The 16,449-nt window shown below is 37.2% G+C and overlaps 1 protein-coding gene across 1 annotated transcript in view; it reads right to left on the bottom strand.

Moving 5' to 3' along the window:
* The window catches only part of LOC111154527 (elongator acetyltransferase complex subunit 3), a 108,672-nt gene that overhangs the window by 23,933 nt on the left and 68,290 nt on the right, over window positions 1-16,449 (bottom strand). Inside the window, exons 11-14 of the mRNA XM_022514187.1 lie at window positions 9,706-9,796; window positions 6,834-6,899; window positions 5,012-5,239; window positions 3,798-3,879 (exon numbers count right to left, since the gene is read on the bottom strand). Coding sequence (XP_022369895.1) covers window positions 3,798-3,879; window positions 5,012-5,239; window positions 6,834-6,899; window positions 9,706-9,796 — 467 coding nt within the window. The remainder of the gene's footprint in view (window positions 1-3,797; window positions 3,880-5,011; window positions 5,240-6,833; window positions 6,900-9,705; window positions 9,797-16,449) is intronic.

Here is a 16,449-nt window from a genome sequence, read left to right as displayed (position 1 = left end):
TCCTAACATGGTTTCAGAAAAGAATCTACTTTAGACGTAATCAGTAAAACATAATTGGTTACTCTGAGCACTACAACAGATTAAGACACTGAAGGGCTGAGTTCTAGACTCTATAACTGTAAAAGATAACCTATCTCCATTGTTTTTAGTAAGGAAAGAAAGGTCCATGGCGATCAAGTAAAATTCTCCAAGATCACAAGGAGTGCTACAGTCAACACAGGAATGGAATCCAACCACCCCCCAAACGTCTCCTATACAGCCCAACTAATGACACACTGTGAAAAAGCACAGTGCACAAACACCAATGTGATCACAGAGTTTTTCATTCTAAGGATTGATTTATGGAGAACAACTGTCTGACTTTTTACAAAAACAAATTAAAACACACACACATGTACTCGCATCAGCAGCACATATACTAAAATTGGAATGATACAGAGAAGATTAGCATGGCCCCTGTACAAAGATGACACGCAAATTCGTGAAGCACTCCATATTTTTAAACCACAGTGAGATACCACCTACACCAGTCAGAATGGCTAAAATTAACCAGCTAGGTGTTGGTGAGGATGTGGAGAAAGGGGAACCTCCTACTCTATTGGTGGGAATGCAAGCTGGTGCAGCCACTCTGGAAAACAGTATGGAGGTTCCTCAAAAAGTTGAAAATAGAACTACCTTATGACCCAGCAATCACACTACTGGGTATTTACCCTAAAGATACAAATGTAGTGATCTGAAGAGGCACATGCACCCCAATGTTTATAGCAGCAATGTCCACAATAGCCCAACTATGGAAAGAGCCTAGATGTCCATCAATGGATGAAAGGATAAAGAAGATGTGTGTGTGTGTGTGTATGTGTGTGTGTGTGTACACACATACACAATGGAATACTATGCAGCCATCAAAAGAAATGAAATCTTGCCATTTGCAACAACATGGCTGGAACAAGAGGGTAATAAGAGAACTAGAATTGAGCAAAATAAGTCAATCAGAGAAAGACAATTACCATATGATCTCATTGATATGAGGAATTTGAGAAACAAGACAGGATCATAGGGGAAGGAAGAGAAAAATGAAACAAGATGAAACCAGAAACCAGAGAGGGAGATAAACCGTAAGAGACTCTTAATCTCAGGGAACAAACTGAGGGTTGCTGGGGGTTGGGGGGAGGGATAGGGTGGCTGGGTGATGGACACTGGGGACGATATATGCTATGGTGAGTACTGTGAATTGTTTAAGACTGATGAATCACAGACCTGTACCCCTAAAACAAATAATACATTATATGTTAATAAAACACACACATACACACACACACACACACACACACACACACACACACACACACACATTGTACTCAAAGCAGAAAGACCAAAGTAAAGAATGAACAAACATGGAAGGACAAAAGCAACATAAAAGACAGGTGATGATAATACATTAAATCTGCACTGCTCAAAGTTCTGAATAATGGACATCTCAGGTATCTGATTCACAAGTTTAACTGAAACAGTAATATATTTCTAAATTAGAGCAATAAATGCATACAAAGAGCAAATGTTCTTGGCTTTTTGATCAGATGTTGAGTTAAAGAGAAAGTCGAGGCCTTGTGTGCTTTCCTCAGTAGAAAGCAATGGTCCAGTATATAGACTAGAGTGACCGGAAGTAATGCTTCCTTCCTCCCACAGAACTCTGGTTTCAAAAAGACAATCCAGGACTACAGAAACCCATTGGCCGAAAGAAATCTCCTATACAGAAATCTAGTGGTCCAGGGCACCTGGGTGGCTCAGTGGGTTAAAGCCTCTGCCTTCAGCTCAGGTCATGATTCCAGGGTCCTGGGATCGAGCCCCACGTCGGGCTCTCTGATCAATAGGGAGCCTGCTTCCCTTCCTCTCTCTCTGCCTGCCTCTCTGCCTACTTGTGATTTCTGTCTGTCAAATAAATAAATAAAATCTTAAAAAAAAAAAAAGAAATCTAGTGGTCCTATTGTAGTGCTGATAAGCAGAAAGGTTCTTCCCTGCTATTTTCAGTCAGTCTCTTCTTATTATTTTAAAAATCCTACAGGCAGATGATCTGAAATTGAGCTTTTAGATTATGATAAAAAGCCAGAAAAAGGACAGATGCTGATTTCCACTTAGACACCCTGCTCATAAAAAACAGTAACTGAGGCTCTTATGTGCAACTGAATAGAACCTCAGGCAAGTCAGGGGCCCTCTGTGCATGTAACATTTCTAAAAAGAAAGTTATTAAGAAGGCTAATGAAATAATGTGGAGAAGTGATAGATTACCAATGTTCTTCCGTTTTGAAATTGATGACGTTCCCACAGATACGAGAAAACCATGTGATTACACAGCAGACTGTGGGAGTGTAGGCACTGCCAGGGTCACGGAAAGTATTCAGACCTTAATGATTTGGAAGAGAATATGAGAACCTTGCTACTCAAAGTGTGGTCTGAAGGTATCACCTCGGCAGAGGTATCACTAAGAGCTGGTTAGAACTGCAGGTTCTCAAGCCCCATCCCAGACTGAATGAAACAGAATCTTCATTCTAACAAGATCTCCAGGTGAAGGACAAGCACATTCAAAGCTTGAGAAGTACTGTGCTGAAAACACTGACAATGTCTAGCAAAAGGGACCACTGAAATTTCAGGTGCTTTCAATCCTCCACAGATGTGTGTAGAAAGAGTCCTGAGTCAGGCGGCCCTTTCCTGGTACTAGGAAAGGTTAACTTCTGAACCACCACAGTTTAAACAGTTGAAAGGTAAACATTTCTTATTACAAATATCAGTATCAATCAGATGAGCCTCATTAAGTCCCTCTTTAGTGAAATTAAAGATAACAGAGGAAAATATATAAAGCTAGCCATGTTGAGAAATGTTTTACTTATCTGTCTGGATAATGCCAAAAATACCAAAACCAAACTGAGTGATTAAGTAAGCCTGTGTCGTTATATTTTCATAATTGTAATTGTTAAAACCTAGGTAAGGGTATTGATTTATTGATTAGCAGCAACTTATTGATTAAAAAACCTTTCAGAAAAGATTATTTAAAAGATCTTAAAAGAAAATAATCTGCCTCTAAGAGAAAATATTTTCTAATGGAAAAACAACCTATATTCTGATCATAGCTTTCCCCCATGCAAGCTTCTTACTGGGAACAGCAATTTTTGTAAGGATATAGTACTAAAGTGTAGGAATGAAAGGGTATACATAAGGTTGTTTTTGCTCCATTCATACTAGAATTTCCTTTTCGTGCCCACTTCCTCAATTACCTAGACAAAGTACGGGGAAACTTCCAAACAAGGGAAAGCTATTTCCCAGAAGCAAAGTCACTGAGGGCAATATTTAAGGAGCAAAAAACTCTACCTTTAAACATCTTGTACTGGCACCTGAGGTCCATTTTGTTTCTTAACAACAATATTGATAATGGCCACACTGGTTTACTTTTTCTTGGATCTTTATCACCAAATTTCATCTTCCCAGACAGAGTAACTGGGCACAAAGCACAAGAGAGGAAATGACCATGACAACTAGTGGAACAGACAGATGACTGTTGTGACACACAGCAAGGACGGCAGGATCCAGATTACTGGTCTTGCCACTCAGAGATGGAGTGCTTCTGAAACTATGCCACCCAACTGTTTGCAGTAATTCTGTGTCTGACCACAAGTTTTTCACTATTATACTCTGCCCAATTGTGAATAATCATAAGTGGGGGCAAGAGAGGCCTGAGATCATTTTAATTGTGATAACAAGTTAAAAACGCGAATGAATCATGAACTCTGTCTTCCTCCAGTTACCTGATATGACAGCTATTTTCCCAGATCCATGTTCTTCTCTAGCTATTCTTTCTGCCTCCTCCATCAGCAGCATGCCAAATCCCTGGAAAGAGCAAAAGAGGGGTTAGGGAATTAAGAAGGAAGGAAGTCATTAAGAGGATACGTAAAACAAAAAGGGTAATATTCAGTAGTTGCTAAAATCTGCTAAAATAAGAGTGACCAAAAAAAAATTATGGGGATAAGAAAACAGAAACCATTCAATTATACCAAAAATACACTATAGCAGACTAGTAAAAAAGGCAATAATTTTGCAACAAAAGCCATCAAAAGGTAATCTTTGGATGATGTAATCTCATCAAAGATGATGACTGCCTCTCAACTTCTGTCTCTTTTTAAATAAGCTCTAGGCAATCTCCAGGTGATGAAGTCTGGGGCATCTAATCTTTTATCTATTAGTCACCCCTCCAATTTCTAAAAGGTTTTGAAACCAGGCAATATTCTTAAATCACCAAGTCTGGGGTTTACGCTATATCCGCCATTAGTGGTTTTAAGCTATTTTGTGGAAATCTGAAAAAGTGAGTTATTTATTTAGGTTGTTCATGGGGAGTGGAAGAGCATTCCACTATATATCAGATACAGCTTGCGTCTATGAAGAGCTTTAATATTTCACAAGTGCTTTTACATTATCATCTGCTTTGATTTCATAATACATAGTTGAACCATAAGAAATTGCTGGTATTAAACCATTTCTGACTTTCAAAAATAGAAATTTCATATGGTTTAACCTAATACTATATCCTACTTGACTGACTCTCAAATTTGTCACTCGCTCCTTCTCTCTCATACCCAAAAGGGTACAAGTCGGAGAGAAAACATCCCTGAACATAAAATATTAGTTCCTCCATTTCTGTATTTGCCTTTCCCCTCCCTCCTCCCTCTTTCACTGTCTCTTCCTCCAGCCCCCCACTACCCACTCTTTTTCACTTTTCCTCCCTTGGGCAATTTCTTTCTCCTTCCTTTGTTCCTTCCTCTCCTTCCTTCCTAATCTATTTTTGAGAGAGAGAATCTTACAAAGCTCCAAGATCAGCACAGAACCCAATGCTGGGCTTGATCTCATGACTCTGAGATCATGACCTGAACCAAAATCAAGAGTCAGACGCTTAACTGACTGAGCCACCCAGGTGCCCCTGGGCAATTTCTTAATTATAGTCAAAGAGAAACGGAATACAGGATACCTGATGCTGAAATTTAGTAGGATCTCGACTGCTCACAGGGACGACACTTCCATACACATGCAGCTCTCGAACTATGGAAACACCTCCAACCAATTCAAAACGGAACGTTTCTTCTGAACACTTTCGTAATCGCAGGAGGCCAATCAATATGTCTTGATCTGGGTCTTCATATGATAAGAATGTTTCCCAGCCACCATTTGCAACATAATCTCTCCTTACCAATTCAACCTGTTTAATAAAAATAAAAACTTCTTTTAAGTTAGACAAAAACCAAACAAACTCTTAATCAGCGAACAGAATTCATTTTTATAAGTATTTACTTATTTAGGCTAATATACCCAATTAAGGATAAAGAATGAATAATCATGAATTATGTTCCTTCTTACTTGTCTATTCTCACATATCATTGATTAAATAAGAGTTCATGCCTTGTTCACGGAATATTATAAAAGGAAAACATATTTGAACTTCATTAACCTTGAAATTCTTGCAGAAATCTGGCTCAGTAAAGGCTTCTATGTATTTATACCTTTTGATTCTCCAAGAAGAGTCTCTAATAAAATTATGTATCACATGTGTAGCTCTTGGGAGCACCACTGAGCCCCATAACAGTCAGGTGGCTCAACAGTTTCATTTCCTAGCCTTTATCTCTTCTATGAAAACCTGCTTTTGGGGGAAAAATGTGTTATTGGTCACTTGTTTCTTGATGGGATTTTAAGAAAGTATGGCATCCCTTTAAAGGGATAAGCCCTTTAAAATATTATACCTAGTTAGTGATAAGATTAGAACATCAAAGAAATTCAAGCACCGGAAAGTAGCTTTTGGGAGAAGCTCTTGTTGTAGCAATCTACATAGGCTTTTGACTCTTCAACTCATTGTTCAAGTGCCCTTTGAACTTTGCATTTATATAAGCAATATATAACAGTATGCACAGAAAAACCTACGTATGTGGACAAGGTCACATCCAGACACTTTCCAACAATGGGTGGATTATAACTGCAGTGAGGTGAACAATTCAGAATGATGGTTATGTTTCTTTCTTCTCAAACTTAATGTTTGCTAACTAACTGGATTGCAAAGGAATGTGGAAAAATGATTAACTTTGTTTGGGTCGACTTTTTTCCTCAAGAGGTCCCAAATGTTAAAAATATCAATGCAGGTATCATCTAATCTTTCTCAAATGGGGTTCTACAAGAGAGTTAACTCACAGGAAATATGGCACATAGCTAGGCATTATAGGTAAATAGGAGAGAAGTTAACTCGTACTCGTTATAAACAATGAATATTTTTGGGCATTAGGCTTAAGTTTTGTGGAACCCCTGTTGATAAAGGCCTATCTATTCATTTGATTACCACCAATAGAGTAGAATTTAATAGCTGTACACACAGAAATAAACATCTCATTTAGCTCTTCCTGAAGGTAGCCACTAGCTGCATGTGCTATTTATATTTGAATTAAAACAAATAAAATTAAAAACTCAGTTCCTCAGCTGCACTAGTCACATGTCACATGTGACTGGTGGCTGACACCATACTGGATGGTGCAAATTATAGAACATTTTCAACCCTGCAGAAAGTTCTGGTGGATTGTGCTGATCCAGAATGAAGCTCAGGCTTGTATTTCCTAGCCTGACTCTTCTACAATTCACCCACCCTCATATTTGCCTCTCCCGTCTTGTCATCTCTATCTGATCCTCAATTACTTTGCTTAGTTTACTTATTAACTTCTAGGGATCAGTCCTGTTGGTTAGAAAGTATGGATCCAGGCTTGCCAAAGATTTATGATCAGGGCCCACTCTCTTTATAAAATGAAGAAACTAACCTGGTATGGCCGTACTTTGTGATGAATTTCTTGGATTCCAACCTCTCTGGTTCTTACATCTCGACACTGCCAAAAAAAATAAAAAATTAAAAAAAGGTGGAGGAGAGGGGCAAGTATAAAACTGGTAACTAAATTTTTATTCACACCTTTCCATCAAATCCCGGGCTCAAAATTAAGTTTGGACACAATTTACAAAGAGATTAAAAAGAACTAAATTTCAAAATAAAACCATCTTTACTAAGTCTGAGGATAGGGGGAAATGGTAGTGCTTTAAAAACAAGCTTAGAATTCTGAGAGCAATATGTAACACTCAAAGTAAATAATGTATGTTCTAAAATCTGACAACAGCTTTACCCAGGGGATATAACTATACCTGAAAGTATAATCCAAAACTATGTATATACAAGAATAAGAAGAAAATTCCTCATTTTTTAAAACCTTCACCATTTTATGGCAGTTAATATTTTTAGCATCACCATGTTTCTATCATTTTACAAATGTCAAAAAGAAGGATGCTGGAAGACTGCCATGTTTTGTTTTTGTTTTTTACATTGTGGAAGAAAGGTTGGGAGAAAGGAAAGCGGGAAAAAGGAAGAAAAGAAGGAAACCAGAGCTATTTATTATACAGTCCAAACCATAGTCATGAGATCATCACTAGGAGGCACAGAGCTGCCTGCACATGATACACATGCAATGCCTGGTCTCTCCAAGTCCAAGCTCATGTGATGCAACTCTCACTTTTATTCCACAACCCAGTGTGTACACTACATAGCCGGACATTTATAATTACAAAATCCTTACAGTATTGCATTATATGTAATATAGTATTTTTCCCCTTCAGAATAAATTATAAAAATTATTGTCAGGACTCTAACATTTTCTTTTTTTTAAAGATTTTATTTATTTGAAAGACAGAGATCACAAGTAGGCAGAGTGAAAGGCAGAGGGAGAGGAAGGGAAGCAGGCTCCCTGCTGAGCAGAGAGCCTGTTGCAGGGCTCGATCCCAGGATTCTGGGATCATGACCTGAGCCGAAGGCAGAGGCTTTAACCCACTGAGCCACCCAGGTGCCCCGAGGATTCTAACATTTTCTACCAGTGAGAAAAGATCATCCTAGGAAACGTGATGATGTCATGCAAGCTATATTACTAAAATAGCATATTTATGAAGTACTGTTATATACGTATAGAATTCCATGAGAAAAATAAGATCTCATTATTCAGTTCTGTAAAAGCAAACCTATTTCCATGTCCCACGAACTAGCCCCAGATAATAATGCTTTGTTAATGTGGTTTCTATGAACTCAAAAATTATATAGCAAACAAGGATCACAAGTCTCTGTAATTACAAATCTATTAAATTTAGATGTTGTCTTTTAACTACAGCAGATCTATATAGTAGTTTGCATGTGAACGCACCACAGTTGTATGCTCTTAATGAACACCTGCATTCCTCCAGGAGGGAGGCTATGAGATAATGCAGGGGGGGGTGGGGCAGAGGGAGAGAGTGAGAGAGAATCCCAAGCTGGCTCCATGCCCAGCGTACAAGCCTGGTGTGGGACCCAACCCCAAAACCCTGAGATAACAGGCCAAGCCAAAATCAAGATCAGAAGCCTAACTGACTGAGCCACCCAACTGCCCAAAGAAAGCTTTTTAAAAAGCAGAGACTGGTGTGTACTTATTTTCTGGCAAAGACATAGCCTATGTGAACTAGGTGTCTTTGGGCTTTCACTGAATTTTAGTCTTTCCAGTTTAAGAGAGGCTATTAGGGTTTAAAAGGGATACTAGGTTAAAGATGATAGCTAGATGATGAGATTATCAGGCTAACCAGGCCAGGTCCGTCACTTTGGCTGTGGTATTCTCAGAGGGGAGAGGGGTTGGAAGAAGGACAGCTGGAAACTGGGAAACAGAACAGGCACATAGTTTCATTTGGCACTATGAATCACTATAGATAATAAATTTGCCCTTTTTCTAGAACTTAAATTTGTTTTTGTTTTTTAAAAAGAATAAGCCAATCATGTTCACAAATTCCTCTTTGGACAAACAATGGACTGAAAGAAAAAAATGTCTTGGGCAAGTCCACAAACATGATATGCAGTCCTTAAAACGGTGTCTCTCAAAGTGTAGTCCATATCTGGATTGTGCATGAGAACATCCCATGACTCTGTCCCAAACCTGCTGAAATCAAATGCTGAAAGCGGAGCCCAGGAACTAATGCTCACCCCTTGATCCCACTCCTGGCTTTTTTCCTTTAGCAGATCTATTAAGGAGTTTCTAGGGGACTGTAAATTTATGTCATAATCATCTTACTGTATTTAAGAGTCATCTGCAGAGACTGTCACAGATTCCTGGGCTCTTTAGTACTTCCAGGGTCAGAAGAAAGATGTTTAGTAAATATCTGCGGAAGAAGTAAGTACCTGAACAGACACAGGGGTGGAATGGGGCAAGGGACACTGGAATATGTGGGCAACAACACTGTTTGGTAATCATTTCACACATGTAATCCTTATTTCTTCAAATGTATATGCATATTGTCTACCATCGCTAGTCAAGAATTGAACACCCAATACTCTAAAAGAAGAAAAAAAAGGAAATACTTCAAAATTTAAAAAGGAGAGTTGAGCACACATAGTTGGCATCTGAGTAGGTGAAAAAGCAACCCTTAAATCAGCAAACCAGCCCTTTTAGAAGAAAGCAGATGGGTGTAAGGGACAAGATGCAGCCTTTGTAACCACTAGTTTCAACTTCATGTTACAGAGTACAATACCTTCAGTATGTGAAACTTTTTGACCAAACTTGTGAGTCTGTAAGTATGTATCAAAGTGTTTTGTGTTTCAGATTACTTTGATCGCAACAGTTCTAGTCAAACTCTTACCTGTATTCCAAGATCTTTCATTCTTGCAAATGCCAGCTCTCTCAAATTACCATGCTCTACCCCTGAACTGACTAAGGGCATTGGAATATCTCTGCAAAAGAAAGATGTCAACTGTTGTAAAATACAAATCATTCTCTACAGCAGTAAGGCAGGGATATTTAAAAAAGGAAACAAACAAAAACCTACAAAGCAGATCAGAAAAACAGAATTATTCTAAACAGGAAGCAAGGTTCAGGGCTTCTCTGTTTGTTTTCCCATCCATGAAATCATGATTTTCACCTACCACTCAGGGTTTTTGTGAGGAAACACCCAATGAAAATCACTTTATAAGATTACAAAGTATAAAATAAATGTCTGATAGCCATCAGTAATAATTTTTGGCTGAAGAGATAAATTTGCACTAAGCAAAACAAGAAATACAACTGTCTTTTTAAGTAAAATCCAATTTGTTTAAAGAGGAGAAATAGCAATTATTAATGCACTTCTTTATTAATAGCTTAAAAACACTTGCCCATACAGTTGCTGAATGACAACCAGGAAGCTCAAAAGCCAATCTCAGCCAACAACTAGACTCAAAGAATACTCCCCCAAGTCTCCCTGTTTCCTAGAAATCTAAATTAGAAGTGACTCTGCATTAGAAGATTAACAGCTTGCCTAAAGATAAGAGGAGATAAATTTTATTTCCTGGCATCAATACAGCATAAAGTGCCAGGCATAAAGGAGATTTCAATCAAAAGCTGAAGTTATGAGCTCTATTTTAGTAGCCCCAACATCCTCTTCTAGACAAAAATCAGCATCTGACGATAAAAGTTAAAAAAAAAAAATCTGAAGAATATGCTTAGCACATCTACTTCCTATTCAAAGGCAAGTCCTCAATTTGTTTTGTCTAATATTTGGTTCATTAGAAGAAAGATTTTAAGAATATATCTTTTCTTCTCATTTGCTTTTGAATCAACTTGAATTTCTTTCTTCTCTTTTTACTTATCCCTCCAAATGTTAAATATATACAATTAGCTAATTCACCCATTTGATTCTAATAAGATATTTCTCACTCACTCAAAAATATCAACAGCCAATCAATTATCATTAAAAGCTATACACAGTAAATCTACTAGGCTCTGGAAGTCAGTAGAGTTTCCATGAAACATTACATAAAGCAATGATAAGCCAAAATTCTTTGACAATGACACATCAGTGAGTTCAGTGTGAGAGTGATATTAAAGAATATATTTTAGAGGGATTAGTTAATATATACGATTTCCTTATAATTCTTAGCAAAAAAAAAATTAACTTTCTATCTTTGGAACTATAATTTCTTAAAATCAAGTACATTTTAAATCAGTTGCAGGGGTGCTGGGTGGTATAGCCAATTAAGTGGCCGTCTCTTGGTTTCAGCTCAGGTCATGATCTCAGGGTTGAGACTGAGCCCTGCATGGGGCTCTGTGCTCAGCAAGCAGTCTGATTGTGACCTTCTCTCCCTTTCGCTCTGCCCCTCACTGTCATGTGCTCTCTCTCCAAAAAAAAAAAAAAAAAAAAGATTTGGGCCAGGAATGTGCAAATATACGGTTTTAAATATTTTACTGTTTCATATTATATAAGCCAAAGATCAAGTCTTCTAAATGCCCTTTTTCACCCTGAAACATTTTTTAAGGTTTTATTTATTTGAGCATGCACGCGCATGTGCACATGCACAAGCGGGAGGAGGGGCAGAGGGAAAGGGAGCAAATTCCCCACTCAGTGCAGAGCCTGATGTGGGGCTCTGGAGTTCGAACTCAGAACCCTGAGATCGTGACCTGAGCTGAAGTCAGATGCTTAACCAACCGAGCCACCCAGGCGCCCCATTTACCCTGAAACATTTTATAAACAACTCAGAAATACATGTACTTCCATGTCTTACTGGTAAAATTTAAAATCCTGTTATACATGACATTAATCTGATAAAATCACTGGCAATCACTATTAGTACTCATTGAATGGCAGATACATTTGATTCTTGTTATTCACTAGGCATAAATTCTATAAAGGTGCCATGAGTACTGTATTCGCAATTACTCAAACACTGTTCCTACAGAAAACACAGGGTTAGGTTTCTGTGAGCCTCAGTTATATTTTCTTCAACTGATCGATACATAACCCTCTTTTATTTTATTTCTATGTAAAGATAATTTATTTAACATATATCTGACTCATTAACCTAACACTTGTGGCTAGCAGCAGTTTAATTTATGCCTTAATGAAGCTCATCTACTATTTATTTTCTTCAGAAGGTTTATTATAGCTTGTGCTTAGGAATGCTAGACAGCAATTCAGCACTATGCTTGGGGCCCTTTTAAAATGCAAAAATCAACACAAAGCACAAAAATGTGAAAAATGGTTTAGTAAGATTGTGAAAAGGATACCTGTTTACACAGTATCAGAACAGTATCTTGTTCCACAAAAACCCTCCAAACACTAGTCTAACATGCACCGATGACTCCTGTTTCACCATCCCTATTATGACTGTTGAACTGGTGATTATCTATCATCCCTTCTACATTTATTAGTTGGGCTTGTATTGCAAGGAAGAGCTTTCTTTTCTCCATTTATTTATTCATTTATGAACTCATGGATTCCTTTTTTATTCAAAGAGTTGTAACCTGATGCTAATGTTATTTATTTTGTTGCTTAAATTAGATTTGGCCTGTGGGTATGTATTCAGGCTGGCTTCTGGGTCCTTTTGACACATTCACCTTCTTTGAATATTTCCTTACTTTCTGGAAGAACAATATGTTCCAGGTTTATTTTGTATGTTTGCTGCTCCAACCCTGTAATTGGCCAATGTTCCAAGCGGCCCTGATTCCTTTTAGTAGGGAATGGTATTTAGAAATCAAGATCTAAGCATTCACTGTGCTCATTACTACTGAGGTATCATTGCCTCCAAACTCAGTGTAAATAACTAAGAAATTTATGAATATACATACATACTTGTATGTGCATATAGGCATTCATATATGCATATACATAAATGTACATTTATAACTATTTCTATATGTAAATTTAAAAAGTCCATGAGTTCATAGTGATAATTACAATTCTAGTCCAGTGTTCAACTTTCCACCTTTCAAATCAGACGATGAGAAATCTGGCTCTCTTATCTTTAGTATATTGACTTATTTGCTAAGTCAAATAGTTTATCTGCTAATCTCCTAACTGCTCAAGCTGCCACCACTGCACTCTCTACCCTTACTCTCCATTTCTTCAGATGACAGATATGAGCGGTAAATGCCTTCATGGCATTGCCTCCATAGGTGATGGGATGGAGAGATGGGAAGGGAAAGAAAGATGAGCTCTCTACAAATATTTTAATAATGAACCAGTACTTTTAAAAGACCCTAAAATTTTCAAAGGAAGTAAACTCTCTAAGGGATTGGTTTTATCATATAGTGTCATTAAGCAGAATTATATGACAGAAATAATTACCAAGAGAGCTGGCTAATAATTTGTGGGGCCTAGTACAATGACAATAGCCTCTTGTTAAGAAATTATTAATAATTTCAAGATGGTGAAAGCAAAGCATTAAGCCAAGTTCAAGGAGCTATGAGACTACACAGCTTACATGTCCCAGAAGCTAGCTCTGATTACCACGAAGCACAAACCAGAGAGGACCTAGTAATAGAGAGCTTTTTAATGATGTGAACAATTCATAAATATCCTTAAATTTATGTCTATCAATATAAAAATGCAACATTTTTCTTTTTAAAGATTTTATTTAGGGGTGCCTGGGTGGCTCAGTGGGTTAAAGCCTCTGCCTTCAGCTCAGGTCATGATCCCAGGGTCCTGGGATCGAGCCCCGCATCGGGCTCTCTGCTCACTGGGGAGCCTGCTTCCCCCTCACCCCTCTGCCTCTCTGCCTGCATGTGATCTCTATCAAATAAGTAAATAAAAAAGATTTTATTTATTCATTTGAGAGAGAGAAAGAACGCACACACAAGTGAGCATGGGCTAGGGGAAAGGGCAGAGGGAGTGGGAGAAGCAGACTCCCTGCTGAACAGGGAATCCCGACAATGTGGGGCAACCCTGAGATCATGACCTGAGAGGAAGGCAGATATTTAACTGACTGAGCCACCCAGAAGCCCTGCAACATGGTTTTAGTAGTCTTTGGCAGTGATGTGCTTGGAGTGTATCAGATATGAGTTCTTCCTCATTAAGGAATAGAAATGTGGCACTCTCCACTTCTAGCGAAAGTGTCTCTTTCAACGAAAGCAAAGGTCTCTTTCAATGAAAACAAAGGGACAGAATTCTATGTATCCTGAGCACCTTTTATGTGCAAAGGAGTGTATTAAGCAATCTGGAATATATAAAGAGAGACAAATACTGTTACAGTTTTCTAGGAGTTCAAAGCCCAGGTGAGATTACTGACCATCTGAATTCCATCTAGGTAGGAGTTAAAATTATTTTTAGGTTTTCTCAATTTGTTTCAATCTAGTTTCACTTTCTTGACTTGAAAAGAGATTATACTCAAGAATATTTATTCCCTTTCCTATTTCAGTAGGTAACATTTTAAGCTTAGAGGTGCTAATATTTGCAATTTGCTCATCAAAAACCTTTCAAAGTGATATCTAGAGCTTTTTTGGTCTGAAGGTTCTCAAGCTTCAGAAGCATGTTTTGGTTGCAAATTGGTATTCCTATTCTAATGGTTCACAGTGACTTAAATACCACACTGAGGCAGACAGCTGTCAAAGAGCCCGCAGGCAGCAGCACTTTAATGTGGCTCCATCATGTGTCTGGACAGAATTTTACATTCAATCATTCACTGCATCCTTCAGGGGCACAACAAAGAATCATCTATTAGAATACTGCTTCATAAAAATAAGTAAGATGTTACTGATTCAAGTGTCATAAAATTAAAAGTGTAAATTATAAATTAGTTAAGAAAAGGTGGGGGAAATGTCTAATTAAAAATACCAAGTAATCTATTAGTAAAATACAGCATTAAAAAAAAGGCCAAGTATAAAACATTGTATTTTCACTTGAAACACCTTCTCTCCTACTTTCTTTCCTCTCTCCCCTTCTAACACCAATCTGAAAAACAATTCCTAAAATCTCCCTGTATGTTTAGATTCACCAGTCAATGCTAAGTTTATTATCTGTAATTGGTAGAAGTTGTCACTAGGGGACCCTACTTAGAAATAGCCAGATATCCTAAATGCACAGAACACAAAGACACACATGATTTGTCTTTACTATGGTTTAAAACAAAAATAAACTATAATTATTAAATTACCTAGATTCAACACTCTGGGAGGAGACTTTTTTCCCTTGCCAATGGTTATCAGTTTTCTACATTCTCAGAGTTGCTCTAAAAGTTTAAAACTGAAGCTAGAAGGAACATTGTGGAGTCAAAACCATATGATTCCCTTTGCAAAAATCAGGTTTCTCAGTTACTTAACACTCTCTAAAGACCCAGCCTTTTCTTGTACACATCTGTATATAATGTTTCAGTTACCCACTAAAACTTTTTCTTTAGCACCTCTATTTCAAAATTTTACTTTCCAGTTATCAATACAAATTTCCTTCTAGAGGTCCAGATATACCAAATTTGAGCTATAACCAAATATAAAATGAATAAAATATAAAATATTAAGCTGAGACATGAAGCTTTTTACCAGAAAACAGCTATCAGACTGTTATTAAGTATTAAATGTACTATGTGAATATGGCTTTTTATCTCCCTAGTCTTTGTATTTGTCTAGAAGAATGAAGATAATTCAAAAGACCTCTGAAAGGTAAAACTGAGATTTTCTCTGAGTTATCTCAATAAAAAACACCATCTCCTTTATTCCCAAATTCCATGACTGGCAACTTATATATAAACAGACAACTGACTGAAGAAGCAGAAATAATAATCAGTTATAGGAAAAAAGTGTTAATCTTCACTAATAACTACAGAAATGCAAATTAAAACCCCTAGATAAATAAAAAATATAAGCATCTGATTCTATAGAGATTGTGATTAAACCAATAACTACTTATTACTCTAAATTGGTAGCTTATCCTAATCCCTTTGGAAAACTTTATCACTATACATAGCAGTAACCACAAAATTCATTTATACTCCCCTTGTTCCATAAAGTATATTCATCACCATCTTACTTGGTTCCTTTATCATGAGTGATCCTTCTCCTAGATTATACTACTCTAATAGACGGCTTCATCAAAACTAAAAATAGATTTTTCTATCTACATGGATTTTAGTTGTCGTGAAGGTTAGGATAATGATTTAAAAAAAAAAAAAGTTAGAAGCAAACTAAATGTCCAACATCAGGGACCAGTTTACTAAATGAGACAGATTGAAATGATAAACTATGGGGCTGCCATTAAAATTATAACTATGAAGATTATTCTAAGTCTTTATGAGGAATGGAACACAAAAATGCAAACAAAATATTTGCCAGTGTATAAAATGTATTGCTATGTAAAGATGCATCCCAAACATACAAGGAAATTTTGGGGAAAATAAAATAAGCCTGTTATTAATATATATTTTGAAAGTGCTTTTAAAGTAGCTTTATAGAGAAGTTATTTTGTTCATGTAAATACAGTGCTTTATGGCTGGAACTTAAGTAGAAAATACGAGTTCTGGATAGCTAGTAATCCTACGAACTCTGTTGGAAAAAAATTATAAAATCACATGCTCCAAAAGAAATGCATTGTGATCAGTGAACAGTGGTACACAGAAACACTTTCTACCTCAGCACTGTAAAA

This window comes from Enhydra lutris, unplaced genomic scaffold (genome assembly GCF_002288905.1).
Source record: "Enhydra lutris kenyoni isolate GAN:26980312 unplaced genomic scaffold, ASM228890v2 scaffoldscaffold3, whole genome shotgun sequence".
NCBI lineage: Eukaryota > Metazoa > Chordata > Mammalia > Carnivora > Mustelidae > Enhydra > Enhydra lutris.
This window is presented reverse-complemented; position numbering and strand designations above follow the sequence as displayed.